Below are 21,503 nucleotides of genomic sequence, written 5' to 3'. Positions count from 1 at the left end.
GTTGTGTGCATGACAGTTTTGTAGCGATTAGGTAATTCTAGATAATATAGCAATGGATAAAGATGATCCTACGGCAGCACCGAACCTCAATGATGCAAAATGCGACACATCCCAATCATCTGCAGCAAGTGAGGACACTTCTAGTCCGAGAGCACCTTATGCTTTACATGAAGAAGAAAAAGATTCAGGTGGGTTTTTCCAGCTTTACTCATGTAAAAATATATGGAGTTCCTTCTACTTCACCCAGGATAGCTGCTATTACCACCTCAACATGTAAGGTAAAGGAAATAGACCGATATTCCCTGGTTTAGAAGTCACATATTATAGTTCTGTGACCCCCTACTAGGGCTTGGCAAAATCGAGTACCTGAGTGATTCGATTCTGAACCGAGTAATTGGCTTAGACTCGAGTATTAGAGCATCAACAGACGCCTGTAAGCAGAGGTGGTCAGTAACAAAGTAACCTACTTGTGGAGATTTTGCCTACTTTCTTACTTGCAAATCACTACTTGTGCTTGCGTATAAATTAAAGGCGTTACTTCCACTTGTGTACTGACAGTAACTACTTTGACTACATCTGAATATCACTCATTACAACACCATAACAGTACCTTTTGTGTGACCACAAAAATATAACTCCACTTCTTATATATCACAATCAAGCTGGTTTAGGTGGCAATGTTGTGGGCTAATGGCGACTATGTCGTTTCCACTAAATTGCATAGCTTTGTACTGCACGTTTCGTATGCTGCGACAGGTTCAAGGCTTCCATAGTGGAAGATAGCATCAAAACTGTAATTTTGGTTAATAAATTAACTCTTACTCTTACAGTGTGTCACATCTCTCATTACTCGACTCGAATCATTAAAATTAATACTCGACTCAGGTTCGTGCACTCAAACCATTGCCCACTATGCCCAGCCCTAGCAATAATGAGCAAGTCCTATGTGTGATGGAATATGTTGAAGTAGATTATGACATGTGCAAAGTTGTCATTGTCTAGTCACAAGTGCACTTTAGTGTGAGTAGAGCACTTTCAGGAGGACGATGATATGTTATATTTTTCCGACCTATGTGGATGAAATGTGTGATATATACACTGGATTCTTTAAAATGATCACCAGATATGTACAAGCTACTGGATTTTCAAAATGAGAATTACCGGTACTCACTTTAAAAAATCACAACTGGAACTGACGACTTTCAGAAATCCGCAACTCATTAACTAGAACGCAACCAGCTAGATTTAATTCCTAAGCAGCTCATTCTTATTGAACTCTTAGCGGCTTTCCCCATGAATATCAATGCAAGTTTGAAATGAGAGAGGCAGCAAGAACATCACACAACAGAACACCAGTGTCACGCTTCACGCCAAATGAAAACGCCTGTCTTCTAATTGCTCGGCAAATAACTTCTTTAGAACTAGAACTACGTTACTCACTTCAAAAGTCATAACTAGAGCTAGAACTACAACTACTCAATTTTCATAATGCTCAACTGGAACTAGAACTTCTCGAAAAACTAATAGTTGATTAACAAACCGGAGTGGTATTTGTCCAAGTCCGATGATCACTGACCAAATTCATTCTATTTTTCCGCAGGTGAACACGCCGGGTCCACAAAGCCTCAAAATAAAAGTTCCAGAAAACCGCACACATCAGAAGCAGTCAGTTCTCGGCACGGGTCCTCGCGAATATGCGCTCATCTCGCGTTATCTTTTCAGCCTCACTCAGTTCGAGCCCCGTACGCCCAACCAGTGTTAGATGCGTCGAAACTTGACAAAAATAGAAGTTCTGTAGAGGAGCGTATCGCTTCTGCGAAGGAAAGGAGATTGCAGCAACAAAAACAGATTGGTGAGTTTTTCTGATTTTAAAATAGTCTTATTTAGGTCTGGGCACAATAATTCGAGCACTCGGATATCTGAATTGAGTATTAATTCTAATGTTTTGAGTCTAGTATTGGGAAATGGTTTCTCGAGTATTGAAATGATACGCTCGTTGTCAACGACATGTAATTTATCAAAAAGAATTATAGTTTTGATAGTATTTTCCACCGTGGAAATCTGTAAACCCCGATTGGCCGTATTGCAGCATACAAAACATGTATTACAAAGCTACACACGCTACTGGAAATGACATATCTGTGAAATCGTGACAATCGACCGCATTGTCACAATGTGCAATGAAATAGGTATAGTAAAAAATAAACTAAATAATCTTCAATGTGATGTGACGTTAAACTGGCATTTGAATAGCATATTCATATTGAAATGAACCCGAATGTTTTCGGCTGACACTCGTCAGGGGTAATCGTCAGCAGCTAGTAGAGAATTGGAACAAACATTGTGTATCCACAATCGCCTCACAAACTATGACGTCACCAGCATGAAAGAGAGAGCGTTCAATGTAGTATTTTTAGGTGGTACACGAACTCCTTTTGTTGACAGAGTTTGGGTTGGTGTATTTTGATAAAAGTCGACTCCAAGGCACGCAAGAAAAACTGGCATTATGTTTTTTGTCATCGCGTAGAAGGTGTATATTTGAACTTTCCACATCATTCATACTGCTCGAATACTGGGCTCGAAGCCTCATACTCAATTCAGAATCTACCCAGATACTCGATTTTGTCCAGCCCTAATCTTGATATTCGTAGTAATAAAGCTATTAGTAAAGTTTCAAAACTGCAAAATTTTGCCGAGCTAAATTCAACAATTTTTTGAGTTGAATATTTTTCTCAAGTTTTTGGAACAGGCGACCAAGAAAAATCAGGTATTGTTTTGCATGATCAGCCATGCATGACTGTCATAACACTCGACGCAAGGGCTAAAACACATCGCCTGTCTGTTAATAACGATATTGTATTAACAGCCGTGCAGCTCATTTTCATGTGTGTGCTTCGTCAACGCTAATGCTTCTTGATGAATCCTACAAAAATATGTGATTATTATGCTCATAAACCGGAATATTTTCGGTTGACAATCGTCAATGTCAACAACTAGGAGTGAATCGGGAAGAACATGGTGTATCAACAATTGTATCAACACAGTGTTCTTTCCCATTCTCTGCTAGTTGCTGACGATTGCCCCTGACGAGTGTCAGCCGAAAATATCCATGTTTATTTTAATATGAATGTATTATTCAATTGTATATTGAAGTCAAATACCTACTATTCTCATTGTTGAATTGCAGGTTTTTCTCGGCATAAAAATTCAGCGTCGATAAACGTTTCACTCTTTGTCATTCTTTCCTGCAACTGGAAACCATGGCGTTTTTCTTTGACTCGAGTCATTTTCTTAGAAATGGAAAATGACTCATGTCGACTTGAGTCACCTTGTGTATTGACTCGACTTGACTTATTCAATTCTCGAGTATCGGCACCGATATTTGAAAGTTAGGCCCTGAAGCTGCGTTTTATCTACATTTGAATAAACATGTTAAAAGTGAGAAAAATGAGTGTTTTATGAACACGAAGCCTTTATATCACCCAAGAGTTTCAATAAATTGAGTTGAACGTGACTTGAACTCGAATTGAACAGGGAACTATGACTCGGACTCGAACCTTCGTTCTCTGACTCGACTCGGCGGTGAATTGAAAATAAATCGACTTACTCGAGTCAAAACTATAAAATTATCCCTGCTGCAAACGTTTGCTAATACGGAATTCCTAATTTTTTCCCCCATTTTAATGAGGCGAGATTATTACTGGCGACCATTGATTTTTTTACGGCTCCGCCACCATGTCAGCAAAATTGGCGTCTCATAAATTAATGATGAGCTGCTCGTTTTATTGAGTCTTCCTTAATGATGATGTAATGCCGCGATTATGACGGAGAGATGCAATCAAGTGATCAGTAAAACGGCTTTCACAAAATAAATTTGAGTCGTGAGGTGTCTATTATTTTATAGGAGTGACTAAAAATATTCCTGAGCATCCGGTCTTGGGTAGAAGTATTTTTCAACCTGGATTCAAATTGAATTTAGTTTCGGGCGGGGTTGTAGCCAAGTCGCAAGGTTCCGAGTCACAAGTCAATCTTACTTTTATTGTTTTGACTCGAGTCAAGTCGAGTCATTTTCAATTCGCCATCGACTCAATTGCGGGTTTAAATCATAGTGTTCACTGTTCTTCGAATACAAATCACGTTCAACGCACTTGAATTTTGAAATTCTTGGGTGATATCAATTCCTCACGTTCATAATATCCTCATTTTTCCCACTCTTAACATGTTATACAAACAGATAAAAAACACTTTCTAGGCTTATTTTTCAAGTCAAGTCCATTGAAAATTGTGTCTCGTGAAGGTGATTATTTTTCTACCTAAAAAACAAAGTCAAAAAATTTGAACAATTGAAAATTTGACATTCTTTGATATCGAAACACTTTTTTGACAACATTTTGACGTATAACGTACTTGGGTGGTTTGAAGATCACTAATCATTGTAGGCTACATTAAGTTAAAATTTACTATAGTTCCGTACGAGTATAAGTAGTAGTATAGTGAAACATCTTGACTTTACAAACAGTTTTGACTAATTTTTAACCTAACGATGCAATTTTGAAAACAATTTGACTTTTTTTTCGACAAATTAAAAAACAAATGCCTTACCCATCGTCTGTCTGCTCGGACTATTAGCTTTCCATTGCTTCCTCGAAAATTCACCTTAAACTTTCCTTTCAATTGTTCTGAAAAATCCTTTGAATACACCTCCCTCAATGTACCCCCACAAATGAACCGTCAACCAACTATATTAGTGGTTTGCACAAGTCTGCTCAAAGTGCCGCCCACAAATGAACCACCGTGACATGATCTGTTACAATTTCCCAACTGGCACCGACATATGGAGTCTTCCTGTCGCAATTTGTTAGCTCATCAACGTGACAACGTTTCACAGGATTACGATCTGCTAATGCGGTAATCTATTCCACATGGATAAACTTAATTGAGAATATTTTAATTTTGGACGATAGATAATCTGCTCAACCTTGATGAAATCTATAACATTGGCGACATATTACAAAGTTAGCGAAGTTATTATATCGATGTCGACCAACTCTCATGGACCAACAGGCTTATAAAGAGAACGATTTTGTACAATTTCACATATTGGATTGAGTGGCTGTAGGGTAGGATTGTTCGAGAATAACTTTTTAACCAAATTTTACTGGATCGTTTTTGAATTGTTAATTTGCCTAAAAAACATTTTCAGTTACAGAAATTTTGGATTTAGTAAAATAAAAATATAAATTGTTCTTATACGGGGTAGGCAGTAAAATTTGAAAACTTTTCATTTATATTCAAACAGTCCAAAACCAACTTCTAGCAGCAATGGTTTTACAGGTTGGAATTGAGCTGTATTTGATGTTTGTCGTTTTTTAGGCAACCTAGAAATTTTGCGAACTAGCAAGTAAATTTTGAGCAAAAAAGTCATTTTTGACCATCCTTACTGTTGGAAAATAGAGCATTTAATTTACGTCTGCATACTTTGGCCTTAAATCAGATATACCTCAAGTATCTAACTAACTGCGTTGACAAAAATGACTTTTGATACCGTTCCAATCCTTTGTCCGGAACACCACGCTCAAGGTAAGCTGCAATCTTCTTGTGCAACTTTGAATGTTTTGTATGCGTTATGGCACGCATGACTGACTATGCAGTATTAATGCAATTCTCATTTGCTGCGTCAAGGATAAAATGATCTGGCCTGGGTAAAACTTGGCTCATCATACCCAGCCCTACTGATCACTAATAGCTTGATAAAACAAGATCTCATCATCACAGAGCTGGAAATGAAGATGAGGAGAGAACGGGAGAACCAGGCGCACGCAAAATGGATGCAGAGTCAAGAAGAGAAACGCCGTAAGCTAGAAGATAACCGTTTGAAGGAGGAGGCGCATCGTAAAGAAGTGGAGCTTCGCAAAAAGCAGCAGTTGGAAGAAGAAAAGGTAATTTTTAGATAATTCTAGTTGCCTAATTATACTAATTAGGAAGAAATGCCGGTAATGTAGCTCTAATCTAATTTTGAAAAAAACACTAGCTATAATTTTAATTTTAATATAATTTTTAAAAAAAGTGTAATTCTAATTCTAATTGTAGTCTAATTTTGATCATAAATTGTAGCTATATTATTATAGCTATCATTCCACTTCCACTCTAATTTGAAAAAAACTGTTTAGAAAACAATCTAATTCCAATCTAATTTTGAAAAATCTGTAGCTATAATTCTAGTCTAATTTGAAAAAAAAACTAGCTATAATTTTGATTCTAGTCTTATTTGAAAAAAAAACTGTGTAGCCATCATTCTTATTCTAATCTAATTTGAAAAATGCTGTGTAATATCATATTTTTGATCTAATTTAGAAAAAATTGTAGTCCTCATTCTAATTCTAATGTAATTTGGAAACCGTATCTCTAATTCTAATTGTAATCTAATTTGCAAAAACTGTATATCTCATTTTAATTGTAATTTAATTTGCAAGAACTGTGTAGCTACAACTATAATTGTAACCATGTATCTCTCATTCTAGTTGTAATATAATTTTGAAAAACCGTGTATCTGTCGTTCTAGTTGTAATATAATAGTATAGTAATATAATAATCTCATTCTAATTCCAATCTATATGCTGAAGCTGCCATCGATCCAGCCGTTCAACCCTGGCTTTGTTTTGACGCAGCGAAAGGCCGAGGCTAAAATCGCAAAAACCGAACAACAGTGCGAGGTAAAAATGCGGCAGAAAAGAAGCGCGTCTTCGGACCGGGGCTCGAAACGCTGGTCGTGGGGGGCGGGTGGTGCAGGTTCGTTGAAAAAGTTTGGAATGCATAGTCGTAGAACCAATCACTACCCACTGATTGCACCCGGAACCAGCTTGTGTTGCTTTTTAATAACGGTGATGTCTAGAGCCCGACTGATTACATCAATTTGTCGATAATATCGAGCCGTTACATTTTTACTCCGAAAGAAATAGTAGCATCTTCCAAAAATATCATGATTAAGATAGTAAAGATAGATCTTGCTGTCAGAGGCAGTCAAGTACTCAACATTGGTACTCAAATATAAAGTAGGCTAACATAAAGCTGTACTCAAGTATAAGTATTATGGCTGTTCAAAAACAACTTTGTTGCAAATTTTACTCGCTACTTGATAAAATTGTTAGTTGTTCAGTAGAAGCGAAGTTATTAGAGTACAAAATTTTGGATTTAAAAAAAAACAGCATTTATGGTGGCAAACTCTTTCATCACTTATGATAGATCTATATGCCGTAAATACTATCATTTAAAATCCGAAATTTTGAACATAAATAGCTTCGCTTCTACTGGTTGGAATTGAGCCAAATTTGTTGAGCGTTCGTTTTTTCAGACAACCCAACAATTTCATGGGGGAGCCAATAAAGTTCGAAAATATTTATATTTATTTTTATTAAATAAATCTAAAATTTTTTCTTATAGCAATGCTTCTATAGGTTGGAATTGAGCCAAAATTGTTGTGCACCGTTTGTTTGCCAACCTAACAATTTAATCAAGTAGCCAGTAAAATTTGAAATCTGTCGGGCTCTAGTGACGTGGTGTGTGTCGTTGCATTGTGAGCATCTGAAAATTCCAGCGATTGATACTAACCCTGTTTCTCATTAACGCAACCGAGGAGGTGGGGGTGGATCCAGTCATGCGGAACCTCCTTCTCCGTTTCATTATTTTGACGCGACCAGACTCACCAAACGGACGCGATCTGCCGGTAAAATGACATCAAATTTTGAAAAAAAATTCGAAATTTTGAAATTCTCAAGCCTTGAAATGAAACCCTAACTTTAACCCACAGGATAAAGTACCGTGCTCATTTGAAATACGACACTCGAGCATGTGACTTGATCACCCCGAAACCAACCCTAACCCAGATACGTACCTGGTTTGTAACCAAGCGGCAAGCTTCAGAGTCACGAGTCAATCGGACCAGTCTTGTTTTGACCCGAGTCAAGTCGAGTCATTTTCAATTCGCCATCGAGTCAAGTCCAAGCCACGCTGCAAAGTTACAGTCTGAGTCGTAGTGTTGAGACTCGAGTCCAAGTCATACTGTTTATTACTGTTCAAGTCAATGCTCAACTTATTTTTGCAACCCAGCTCGGGTGAAACAAATCACTCGCTCTGATAAATACTCATTTGTCTCACTCTTAATCAGAGATATTCAGTAAAGAAGTACGTCTAGAGACATTATAACCCCTAACCTTGAAACACATGCTCAAGTGTCGCACGTTCATATTAGGCTATGTCCACCATGCCTTGAAATCAAGTTGCATTTTCAAATCATATTTGGGCTGATTTGCATGTTACTTTGTTTAAATGTGTCGCGATGTTAGATTGAATTCCGACTTGATCGCGGAATTCAATAGCAGATCGTATTTTGCTTGCGGTGTGTTTTTTCTTTTCAACATTGTGTTTCACTCACACCGATGACCAGGCAAAGATAAGCGGCCGTCATCGTTGCATGCAAGCCATTTCGATGTGTCTCGGCTGGGCAAGTTTTATGGTGAGGCTCGTGCGTTTGCTTTGAAAATTACGTCGGTGAAAGTGTACTTTTCGTCACCAATTGGCTTTCGTTTCAGAATCGAACGAACAGAAGTCTTCCTCCCAAGCGAATTTAAGTGAGTTTCCATTTTGAAATGCTACAAACTTGTACAAACCACCAACTATTGGATTTTGAGTAGTTCCAGTTGCTTATTTCAATAAGTGAATAGTTGCAGTTCTAATTTCGGATTTTGTGAAGTGACTAGTTCTAGTTCTTCTTGTAGTTTCCTTTTTTTAAATGAGTAGTTTTAATTCCGGTTGTTGATTTTGAAAAGTGAGTATTTCTAGTTTTAGTTTTGGATTTTGGAAAGTGGTTAGTTCTACTTATAATGTAGGTAAACATCTTGAAAATCCATTAGTTTGCGCTAGACTGTTTCTGATTGGCTGCGACCATTCTCGTGATCAGGTTCTGCCGGAACTACCAAGGATCGATTTTCGCGAAATCCAGTGAACACTTCGCATTTGCATTTCGCCTCTGGCTTGCGCAGTTACGATTCGAAAGAGAATCTAAAAGGTTCAGGTACGCATTGCTTCACTCCTGTCTAGCGCATTCCCAGAGGAGTGCTTGTACTTTAGTAGGTTTATATATGCTAAACATTTTTTGGCCAAATTATTCTGGCTACTTGATAAAATTGTTAGGTTGCGAAAAAAGAGCGCTCCACACCAAATTTGATTCAATTCCAACCAGTGAAAGCGAAGTTATTGCAGTAATAAATTTTGAAAAAATAGTATTTACGATGGAAAATTCTTTGATTATTTACACCCACTATAAGTACTATTTCTGCAAATCCAAAATTTTCCACAGCAATAACTTGGGTTCCGCAGGTTGAATTGCGCCAAATTTTATATACATTTTATTTTGAGACAACACAACAATTCCATGTATCCGGTAAAATGTTTTCGAATTTTTTCTCCTATAGCGATGCTTCTTTCGGTTTGAATGGAGCCAAAATTGGTTTTTCTTGGCAACCTATAATTTGATCAAGTTGCCAGTAAACTTTGAATAAAGAATTCATTTTTGAACAGCTCTAATGTTCATAATGCCATGTTTCTTCGACCTGAAGCTTGATTATAAGGTCCTTTATTTTAGGCTACCTGTACTTGACAGATTTTGAGGCGAAACTACTTGTTTTTTACACTGTGGAATTTGTAAAGTTGAAAGTCGTTTTGGGGTCGCGAATCCATCATTTTACGAGTTGAATTTCCATGGCAACTGTATGAAATAGCCCCCTGTACCACAGTAACTGAATATATTTTTGAAAATGGCACCTATTTATCATATCATATAGCCTAACCTATTTTGCATTATTCGCGCAATTATGGAAATATCAAGTTTCTGGCCCCTCGAAGAAATGTACTTTTTGATGCTACTTTTCATACCTTTCATATTCTACTTGTACTTGTAGTAGTTTTGACGTATCTTAGCAATTTCTACTTCTAATTTTAACTGAGTACAAATTTACCACATTACTTGTGCCTGAGTAGCAACTTTGAGAACCTCTGTGCATTCCGTATAGCGTCGCAACTTGTTTTGACAGAGCTTGAGCTAGATCTCCGACTCAACGCAGGTATTTGATATTGGTAGATTGTGACCGAATCATGTTTGGGGCTGAAATTCGGACCCCGATTTGAAGCCGTTGATTTTTTAGCCAAATCAGAATCGCGCTGATTTCATAAACCAGAAAAATTTGCATGATTTTGTAATGATTAGAAACTTTCCAATATCGATAAAACCGATCAACTAGCACATTCACGGATGTATTTATTGGCGTCGTAATAATACTTTCAAGGAAATGACTCTACCCAAGTTGAGTCAATACACAGAGTGACTCAAGTCGGGACGAGCCATGTTCCATATTTAATGACTCGAGTCATTCTGTGTATAGACTCAACTTGAGTCGAGTCATAATTCTAAATTTACGGAAATGACTCGAGTCAACTTGAGTCTGTACACAGAAGACGTAATGATTCAAGTCAAGTCATAATTCCACTTTGGAGGACACGTCACAAGTTAGTTGAGTCAATACACAGAATGACTCAAGTTGAGTCGAGTCATATTCCATGTTTGAGAAAATGACTCGAGTCAACTTGAGTCCATACACAGAGCGACTCGAGTCGAGTCATAATTCTACATGACTTGAGTTACCTCGAGTCAATACTCAAGTTTCTTTTCAAAGTGTGACATTTACTCGATAGAATCGGTCTTGCTCTATGAATAATCATTTTTTTCCTGATTTAAAAAAGATGCTCCAAAGCGCCGGTCGAATTCTATGGGACGTATCCCTGTCACCCAAACGGGGGCAGAATACGTTAGAAATAATCGGGGTCGGTCCCCGGCTCCGAGAAAGAAATCGCAGGACCCTGGGACGTCGTCAGGTTGATAAGAGCACGGATTAGTTCTGCATGGCTTTGCTAGAAATCTGCTTCTGTAAGAATGACGCAGAATAGAGAATCCTTTGCTCGGTGCGGTGGCGATGATTTTTCATTTTAGTTTTTCATACTTTTCCGTTTTAAAACTTCATTAATTTTTATCATTTTGAACCAATTTTCTTTCGGTGCTTTTTAGGTTCGGTGACTAATTCATAAAACTGAATATTTGTAGTGCACAGTGTAATTCCTTATCTGCAACAACATGACTATCGCCAATCAGTGTTTCCTGTGAATGTGTCGTTTACTTTTCACATATCATTTTTTATACATTATGTTATTATTTCCGAAAATTTTATTTAGTTTCATTTACGGCCTTTATGATGTGTTTAGTTTTCGGGTAGATGTTCTTGAACTGGGGTAGGTGAGCCAGTTCCCTATGAAAGTTCAATCTTAGTGTTTTTATTTGGAACTTTATAAAAATTTGTAAAAGGAAATTGCTATTTTTTCTTTTGAAGTAGAAATTTAAGACGATGAAAATCGCTACTTTTACTTAAATTTCAGTATTACTGAACATCACTACTTGCAGTTCTACCTGAGTATGAACATATCAGAGTACTCAATTTTTGCCAATTTTTGTTATTTTCTTCGGTTTTATTAGCCGATGACTTCAATATTGTAATGAATAGATGGTTTATGTTGTTGTGGATAAGAAAATATTTTAGACCCAAAATTTATTCCCGAAGCAAAAAATATGTGAAATTTTTGTTCATGATTCCTCAGGCCGACCTGCTTCGTCTGCAAATCTCCTGGACCCGGTCCAGATCAGTCCGCGGCTCCTGGCCCCGACAAGGGCATCCCTGGCGCGTTCTAGACAAGCTCTCAACGAGCCAGACCCTCCCACAGAAGGTAATTGAGTAATGGCAGACTTGGACAACTAGAAAATTTTCAGCCTTTTTAAATTAGATTAGAATTAAAATGATAGCTATTGGTTACCCCTACCCATTTTTTCAAATTAAATTAGAATCAGAATGGGTAGCTATGCTGTTTTTTTTACTAATTAAATTACAATAAGAATGATAGCTGCCCAGTTTTTCTATGTAGATTAGTATTAGAAAAAAAACATGTTCAAAAGATTTTTGTTCCAAATTTTATTGTCAACAGTGTTTTTTTAGCCAGTCTGACAATTTGATGGAGCAGTTGTTAAAATTTGAACAAAAAAAGCTATTTCTGAACAATCCTATCGAGCAGAAACGATGCATTGTCTTTCTATCGCAGGTCCGATGAGAAGTCGCAGCAAAGACAGGAGAGCCGCGCCCAGGTAATTTGCATATTATACTCAACATGAGTAGTCATCATTGGTGCTTGAGTAAAAGTAGAAACAGAGTCAAACTCAAGTAGAAGTAGCAATAAGTAGGTAAGTAAGTATTCTAGGCCTAGTTTTGCGGGAAACAAAACAGAACTACAAGTAACCTAAATGCAGAACCACTTAAGGAAGCAGGGCAAGTAGACAGAATGTACTTGAGTAATTTGATAAGTAGAAGTACATCTTTACCGACCGTGTCTGTGTGAGAGTGAGAAAAATTCAACATTGTAAAAACGAGTTCCTATATTTAGGAGCGCTCGATCTCCCGGCCAACCGGAAGCGTCCAAATCTCCCAAACAACGCGGAGTTTCCCCCTCCCCCCGTTGGTCGAGTCTGACGGCTCCAACTGCCGCTTCTCAAGCCAGATCTCAAGCAGAAAACGCGGAGCAACAAACAAGACCAAAGCGGGGAGTCTCGCCACAAACAAGGTTAGGAAATCGGGTGTTTTATTATTATTATTATTATATCTATTACTTTGTCATGCCAGGCGCACTCCTTCCCCGAAACCATCGGCCCCGAAACGTTCCCCCTCCCCAAACCATGCCAGAGCCAGACCGAGACCAAGCGGTGAGCAGCACAAAGCGAATGAAACGTCAAAACCTCCCAACATCAAACCCATGTTAAAGCCCAACACAGACGTTCGTTCCAAATTTAAAGCCAAACCAAGAGAGGGTAAGTCTGTGAAGTATAGCACAATAGTTTGTTGCAGACTGGTTCTAATTTGATTTGTGAAATGTTAAATCTAATCTCTGATTCTCCTGAAAATGCAACAACAAAACTGTATAGCGCGAAACAGACAGAAGAAGGTGTACAGACATTTTTCATTCTCGTGCTTATGAGGATCAAGTCGACCAGATTCTATGTCCAAGTTTTTGCTGATTCAGCCATGATAATTCTAATCTAGTTTACTATGTAGCTTGCTATCATTCTAATTCTAAGGTAATTTCTAAAAAATGTAGCTATAGTAATGATAATGTAATTTTGAAACAAAAATTATACAGGGATAATTATAATTCTAGTCTAATTAAGAAAAACCTGTGTAGCTATCGTTTTAATATGAAGCTAGTTATGAAAAAATAGCTATAATTAAAATATAATTATAGTATAATTTGGAAAACACAAAGCTATAATATTGATTCTAGTCTTATTTGAAAGAAAAAAAAAATGTATAGCCATCATTCTAATCTAATTTGAAACATGCTGCGTAGCTATCATAATTTTTATCTAATTTGTAAGAAATCATTCTAGACTAATTGTGGAAAAAAACGAGTTATCATTCTAATTCTAATCTAATTTGAAAAATGCTGAATATAGCTATCATAATTCTGATCTAATTTGGAAAAAAACTGTTGCTACAATTCTAATTCTAGTTTAGTTTTGAAAATACTGTGTAGCTATAATTGTAATTGTAAATCTTATTTGGAAAAGATGAAAATTTTCTAATTGTCCATCCCTGGCATCTAGCGTGTCATCGTCTACATTCCTCTTTTACAGAAACAAAGAAACAGATCTCCGACAAACAACCCATTTCAAAACCAACGGCGAAAGAGTCGGAAGTTTCCGTTTCCACTACGACAGAAAACCACGACGGCGCCACGTCTATAGAAAAGTCTGACGCTGCCGAAAATAACGCTGCGAAAAATCCGATTCCAAACAAAGTTCGATTCGCGGACCACGAAAAATCCGGGCTTGAAATCGTCGAGTCGGAAGTGGAAATCGCGGCCGGACTCGGATTCCGACTCGAGCCCACGTCCCGGTCCTCCTCCCCCGCGGACTCTCTCGAAGAAATACAAGCTGGAGACGACGAGGAGAAAGAAAATTTTGCGGAAAATCCAGAATCGAAACAAGTCTGGAACGTGAGTTAACACTTTTTCTGTTTTTTGAAAAATGACTCTCGAAAAGCTCATCACAAAACTCCTTTCTACTCTACAAAAATCCCCGTTTTTGATCTGTTTTCACAACTTCGCTGCGAAAATCGAAAAATTAATGAATTCCAAACCTACTTACGATTGTTTTTGAGCTCATCTCTGGAAGTATCATATCGATGTCATCTCTTGAAAGGGCCCTGAACGACTTATCAATATCATCTTACGGATCAAACCTTGTCAATAGCAAGTCAATATCATCTGGAAAAAGGGCCCTAAATGACTTGTTTACTGTAAACAATGCAGATGTATCTCACGCATGATGCGCTCATTGCACAAGGCTCTCAGTTGTATGGTTAGGACCAATGTTCCTTCTAATTTTTGACGAGTCTGCGCACACTCACCAACTCACTGCGCAGACCCTTGGACAACACTGTGTAACGACTAAAAAAAGGTCATCACTGCAGATTTTTTGTGCGCAACTCAGGTTTCCTGTGCGCAGAGAACATGTCAGCACTGCGCATTTGTGCCCGTGTGCATCTTAGAGGAAACATTGGTTAGGACTGTAATTATTTATCTTGTTCAAGAGCAACATCTATCATATTAGTTTTGATGATTTTGTTCGAAGCACCACTACCCATATCAATAATACACAGCTTCCTAGTCACTCAAGATAATGTACAGCAGTTTTTCTGTATTCAAACTGCATTTTGAACAGGTTTCATGATCATGAAATAGCCTGTATACACAGATGTGCATGTGCACTGTGCGTATATGCAACTATAAGCGCTATCCATACCAAATAAGTGCGGCAATCTATGACAAGGCAAGGTATCTTAGATTAGGTGGAGCGTGTTTCTGAAGTGTACAGAATGTCTGCTGCTGTCACGAAATTTGTTCTGTATTCAACATGCAGTCTGAACAGATTATTACATTGTGATCATATAGTTGGCATATAGCTCGACCCACGCCGATTAACAAGAGCTATCGATGCAAAAACGCTTCAACAATCTATGACCATTACAACGCAAGTTATATGGGATTGAGTGAACTGCGGTCGTGGAAAATTTAAGTTGTTCCGAAACTCGTGACAGTCAATTCGATTGTATGACATCAAAGTTAAGCCGCATAAATGATCCCTTTACAGCTTGAAAATTCCAATTATTTGAACAGCTAATACCACGATATGACTTTGTGCCAATTGCTATTGCACTACTTTTCAATGTTATTTGTATCTGTATTATATTGACTCTGAAGATAGAGAACATCAATATTCAATTTAATAATGTGAGCATATTGAAATGGACCCAATTTTGACGATTCTACGATCAAAGTATCTGAAGAATGTAAATAAATGTCCTATTTCGTGTTATACTCAAAGTTATAAGTCCATTTTTTCAGGAGAACAAGGAAAATATAAAACCGAGCGATGATTCGGAAGAAACGAAACAAAATCCTCAAGTCGAAGATTTTCCGGAGGCTGAAAAACAACAGGCTGGTGAAAGCGTGGCGGCTGAAGAGCCACAGAACGAGGCAGATGCCGACATGCCACAAGAACCCGAGGCAGCGTCCACGGAAGAGGCCGCAACGGATTTGGAAGATCCAGCTGATGCAGAAGCCACGAACAATGACAGGCAGGAAACGCCACTTGAACCTGAGGCACGTAAGGTTGCGTGGCAGGAAGACGAGGCAGCAACTAATACCAGGCTTGAAGATGCCACGCTTGTCAAACCTGAACCTGTGGCAGAAGAAAATCTGATGCAGGAAGATGACACGTCGTCCGCTCTGGAGACCACAAACAGTGCTGGACAGAAAGTTCAGATGCCAGCAAATGCGTGGCAGGAAGAGGCTGCGCCCAATAAGGGACAAGAAACAGATGAGCCAGTTGAAACTGAGGCAGCAGAAAATGTCACGTGTGAGTCAGAAACGGATTTGGGGCAGGAAGCCGATGAGCCTCAGGCGGCAGATGCAAGGCAGAAAGAGGAAACGCCAGTCAATGCGGAGGCCACGGTCGATGTTGGCCAGGAAGGCGCCACGCCACAGAAGCCAGAAGCTACAGAAAAGAAAATGCAGCCCAGAGTGAGTTGTTCGACTTTAACTTCTGAAAACTAAAATAATTGAAAGTTATTTCAAAACACTTGTGGAAGTGAGCTACTTGATTAATTCAAAAAATACAAGTATTTCTTTTTTGAACCCTCAAATGTTGAAAATCCAGAAAAATGTCAAGGCTGATACAAACAAAACTATAATTACCTTTTACCTAAAGTAGTAAAGTACAAGTGCCACTGTGATAGTAGGTAAGTAGTACGTACATCTCAAAGATTGTTTGAGCGTATTAAGCAGCATATCCCAAAATTGATTCGGTCAAAAACATGCACAAATGATCGCACGGAGCTCGTACGTCAGTGCAAATTGGCTGCAAAAACAGACTGCTATGATGATTACCAAGCATATGCTCATCTGAGCGAAAACCTTGCCTGTGCACAGCACTATGATGTCAATATGTTCACTGTCATTGCGCGTGGTAGGTCTTTGTTTCATCTAAAAGTGCTTGAGTCTACTATTATTCAGTTGAACAAACCTATTTTATGCAGACAGAAAGATTTCCTCTATAACCTACAAATTTCTCATTAGTGCGTGTTGTTCCGTGCGTGTAATTGTTTATTTACAAATTGTGCTGCTATTATAGTACCGTATGTCCGCATACTTCGTAGTTTGTTATTGTTACCATTGATACAATGCGAATTTCATGGTCTGTGATTTTGATTGTTGCGTCATACTTTGCCTTTTTGGTTTTGCTTTTAAATCTGTTTAAATCCCTTCAGTGTGCCGATAACTCTTGAAAAGAGGCACCCGAAAAGTCTTCGAGTTTAATAAATATACTGCTACAATGGATGTTGTATTGAAAGCTATATTCAAGTTCTGTACCACGAACCAGCTATTCTTTTACCTAAAAACAGAAAATTGTGAAGTAGTAGCGCTAGCAGGCAAAACTGCTCTGAGTACTGTGAAAAACTAAAAGTATTACTCTAATTGAGTGCAGGTTTCCAAGTAAGTTCAAAAGTAAGTGTTTTAAGCCAAGTTTGGCCTAAAAACTCAAATCTGTGGCAGAAAGAGAACAAATGTTGCAAATTTCGACCCAAAAACTAGAAACCTGAAGGTTCAATCACTTAATTTTCAACTTTTCTGAGTTTGAAATCCAGGAAAGCCAATTGTGGAATTAGTGCTTGTCAAAAAGTAGAAATATCTTTTTCTGACCCAAAATTCATTTTTTCACCGAATCATTCATTTTCTGAAAATCATTTGTTGGAAATTCAGAAAAGTCTCGAGACTGACGAGGCCAAAGAAGCTTATCGTCGCGCAATCGCCGAAAAGAGGAGAGAAGCGAAAGAGAAGAAGGAACAAGAGGAAAGGGAGAAACGAGAGAGAATGAGGTGAGAGAAGCTTTGTTTTTTGGGAAATTCGATCCAAATTTGATTTTTTCGTTTTTTTGACAGGCTGTCGAAAATTGAGCAGCTGAAACGGGAGGAGGAAGCGAGAAAGATGTTCGAAGAAGCAGCAAAAGCCGCGGAAATAGCGAAACGGGAACAAGAGGAGAGAGAAGAAGAAGAGAGAAAAAGAGAGGAGGAAGGCAGGAAGAGGGAGGAAGAGGCAAAGTACGTTTTGTTGAAAAAAAATTGCGTTTTTGAAGTAGTTTCAACTTGTTTCAATTGTGTGGCGGGATTTTCAAAAATTCCTGAAAAATTAGTTTTGGCTGAATTTGAGAATTATTGAAGCGCTATTTTGATTTTCAAGAATTATTTGAAAAATTTTTAATGTGTATTTGGCAGAATCTTGAGAATTTTTAGTAAAACATCCTTGTATAAATGGATCTTGTATTTCTTTTGCTATTTCATGAATTATAGGAAAAATACTTTTGTTTTTCTGGCTTAGTTTTAAGATTTCCGAAAAGACTTGTTTTCAAGTTTCCGGCGGAATTTCGATATTTCATGATTTGTTTAAAAAAAATATTGTTCGTACTTATTCCTAAATCGGCGATTTTCAGCGCGAAGAAACGCGAGATCGCGGAACAGCAGAGAAAGAGGCAGGAAGACGAACGACTGGCCAGGAAAAAGGTGGTCTTTTATTTCAAAAAGTCATAATTTTTTCCAAATTAGATGCATTCACCGTCGAGTCAAATCCGAGTCCAAGTCAGCAAGCAGAGGGTCGAGTCCGAGTCATGGTATTATGACTCGAGTTAAGTCTTGTTAAATCCACTTTTTATGACTCTGTATGGTGATATCGAACGGTTCGCATTTCTAATATACTCATTTCCTCACTTTTAACAGTTTCTGATCACATTTTCAAGTTCCAGTAGCAATAGACGAAGTCCCAATCGGGTGCTCGGTTACTTTACTATTCGTCGAAATTACAATGAAATGTCGGTCTTTGGCCGTCTGAATCCCGAGTCGAGTCAAAACACAGATTTGGGTCGAGTCATTTCTGTATTTTGAGAAAATGTCTCGAATCAAGTCGAGTCATCAGAAAACCGTGACTCGAGTCTGGTTAGGATGCGAGTCATTACAACCCTGGTACTCCTGTAGTATTTTAAGGAAAACCAGAAATTAGACTAGAAAGAAATGAGAGCTTTTTCGGGCCAAGGTTTTATCTCTACCTCTTATCTGTCAGCGTCTGGAGATGATAATGCGACGGACGAGACAGCCAGACGGTGACTCGAAAAGTGGGAACGATGAGGGGGCGTCTTTATCCGCAAATCAGTCTCCTGTGTCGGGTCAATCTCCTAGAATGCAAAGTCCTGTCGAAGGTCGGTCTTCGACCACCCCAGAACGATGCGTATCACCCTCTATTGCTGCAATATTGAACAGAAGGTTTGTCTGCGTGTCTGTATTATGTGTACTGAGGTCGCTCAGAGTAGTCAGCCACTGTAAGACTGGAAGTAGCACTGCGAATTTACACTCAATTACAAGCGATTGAAGTATAACGTTACTGATATTATTATCCTAACACCATTCTTCATGAAATCCAAGATTTCAAATGTAACTATTTTTGTCCGAAAATTTTTCCTGTGAAGGTACAAGCGGCGTGAATGATAACAACTTGTCTGGTAGATCCTACTTGAGCGTTTGGAAAAGTAAAATTACTTTGTGTTTGATCAGCAGCAACCTGGAGAAAGCCTCTCAAGTTCAAACTCCCGACGAATGGGAATCGTTGGAACGTGTCGCGAACGGCGTTTCTGATTCGGTGAGGAAATGAATTTTTAATTTTGAAATTAAATTTTTGATTGGAGTTTTGAAATTGAATATTGAAATTCGGAATTGAGTCTTGAATCTGAATTTTAAACTATAGAATTAAATTTTGAAATTGAATTTGAAGTTTGGAATTGAATTTTAAAATTGAATTTTGAATTCTGCATGTTCAGTTTCAGATCTCCAACGGCGACAAAAAGCAAGAAACTCTCATTCCCGGTTTATGATCAGCGCGGTCTCAAAATCTGTACGACTTCACGGGCGTCATACAGTCTGGAATCTACTGCCGCGAAACAAATATTTATCATCAATCGTATCGTTTGCGTTATTTATTTCCAATTATCTCGCGATAATCTCCTCCGGTGCGGAATGTCGTCTTTTTCGGTGCTACCCAATCATTTCAATGTTACGTTTTGCTCACGCTATAATGATATGCTGGTGGCGTCACACTGGGCTGTAAACCAAATGTCGTTTCGTCCTTAAAGTTGATTCTCAATGTCGATTATGAATTACACGGTTGTTTCGTAGCGAGTTATTTGCAATGTGGCGTCGCGATGTTTGTATGGTTACGTTTTCTTGATTCGATGGCGCGCTGGAGCTTTTCCGATATATTAAATTTTATGCATGTCTCAATCACGTGGTGTACCAATCTTTCAGCCTTTCCAAATTAGGTTAGAATTAGAAAGACTGATTTAGCAAGAACTTGGAAATGAAATTCCACAAAAATTAAGTTCACTTCATATCAAATCATAAGCACGAGAATTACAAATGTGTGTACTGTACACCTTGCTTGGCTCGTTTCGCACGATACAGTTTTCTTGTAGCATTTACCGGAACCAGAAACTGGATGAGAATGAAGACGAGAGCAGAGAAACATTTCACAAATTAAGTTACCGGCGTCTCCCTATAATGATAATCTAATCTAGGTAATGATTTGAAAAGCAAGTTCTGTCAGTGATCGATTGTAAAAGCATTCAGTCGAAGAATACTGGAAGAAAGACATCAAAACAGCGCAATGAAAGTAAAGTGGCGTGTGTCGGTAGGCAAAACCGATATATCAGATCGTGGTTCTATAATCTCAAGGGCTGGGTGTTCCTTGATGCTGCGTGTTGTTGTTCCTGCGTATTCGGTTTTAAGGGGACGAGTTAATTCTATGATAGGGTTACCATACGTCCTCCTTTTTCAGGTTTTGAAAATGTCCTCCGAGGACGCTCAAATGTACCCCTTTTTGAGAGATTTTGTCCTCTTTTTTGAGAATTGTGGTCAAATTGACTGTCCTCCGGCGGGTATTTCAAGAGCTGAGCCGGAAAAGATGACGTTTTTTTTAGTCAACCGACGACGAAGTGAGAAAAATTTACCATTTTCTGAAGATTTTTCTCCGGCATTCTGCGCTTGAAAAAGTGTCCTCCTTTTCCGATTCCAAAATATGATAACACCCTATTCTATGATACTTCTGACCTAGGCGGCTCGGCTTTGATCGCTCTGTTATATCTAACCTCCTGTCTATATCTTCTTCCTCTATGTATCGCATTTTACCGAATTGCATTTCTGTTTTGTATGTAACAATTTACGGAATATGTCTCTGTGAAGTATAACTCAGAAAGTAGCTGTCCAATATTAGGTTGTAAGCTGTCTTGTACTTAACTGAGAGACTGTCCAGGTTTGCTGTCGTGATAGTTCTTCGCACGATATATTTGTCCATACACAGTTTATTCAAACGTTTGCAAGTAGGTTTACATGAATCTCGTCCCCTCGAGTCAGCTAACATGCGCTTATAAGACTCGAGATCATTGCATTGCAATAGGGAGTCACATTCGTATCTAAATATGGGCGTGAAATACACAATGTTGTCTGTTACAACATACTCCCGCAATGTATTGATTTACACGGTCGACAAATAAATATTTTCTCTCTCTCTCCCATAGCAGATCAATCAATCAATCAATCAATCAATCAGGTTTAGTAATATTTTCATCGTTTCAAAACATCACAAGACTGCGATACAATGAAAAGATAGGAAGGTGTCGAAACAACTTGGAGTAGCAGGAGCAGTGCGCTAGGTCAGGCCCAATTATTCTCAATATGTAAGTAACCACGGAAATCGTAGTA

The 21,503-nt window shown here is 38.3% G+C and overlaps 2 protein-coding genes across 12 annotated transcripts in view; one reads left to right on the top strand and one right to left on the bottom strand.

Annotated features, from left to right (window-relative positions):
* Nucleotides 1–21,503, bottom strand: part of LOC145452005 (frizzled-10-A-like) — a 297,630-nt gene that overhangs the window by 184,539 nt on the left and 91,588 nt on the right. The gene's annotated exons all lie outside the window — the stretch shown is intronic.
* LOC145452133 (uncharacterized) lies at nt 53–20,027 on the top strand. 11 transcript variants are annotated; one of them, XM_080330346.1, is made up of 23 exons: nt 53–188; nt 1,601–1,665; nt 1,723–1,852; nt 2,738–2,767; nt 5,776–5,939; nt 6,669–6,789; nt 7,637–7,723; nt 8,444–8,512; nt 8,589–8,627; nt 8,957–9,070; nt 10,795–10,926; nt 11,701–11,826; nt 12,196–12,238; nt 12,535–12,711; nt 12,771–12,955; nt 13,778–14,139; nt 15,550–16,227; nt 17,467–17,582; nt 17,646–17,804; nt 18,194–18,263; nt 18,817–19,016; nt 19,305–19,389; nt 19,568–20,027. In XM_080330346.1, the coding sequence occupies exons 1-23, from the start codon at nt 53–55 to the stop codon at nt 19,619–19,621; spliced, it is 3,342 nt and encodes a 1,113-aa protein (XP_080186472.1). In that variant the 3' UTR covers nt 19,622–20,027. The 11 variants fall into 11 exon arrangements, with proteins under 11 accessions (XP_080186472.1, XP_080186471.1, XP_080186470.1 ...); XM_080330345.1 differs by having other exon boundaries at nt 7,634–7,723; nt 19,308–19,389; XM_080330344.1 differs by having other exon boundaries at nt 7,634–7,723.

The sequence above is a fragment of the Botryllus schlosseri genome, chromosome 12 (assembly GCF_051294905.1).
Source record: "Botryllus schlosseri isolate E-star chromosome 12, Bs_hap1, whole genome shotgun sequence".
NCBI lineage: Eukaryota > Metazoa > Chordata > Ascidiacea > Stolidobranchia > Styelidae > Botryllus > Botryllus schlosseri.
Note: the sequence above shows the minus strand (reverse complement) of the source record. Positions and strands in the feature narration are given on the sequence as shown.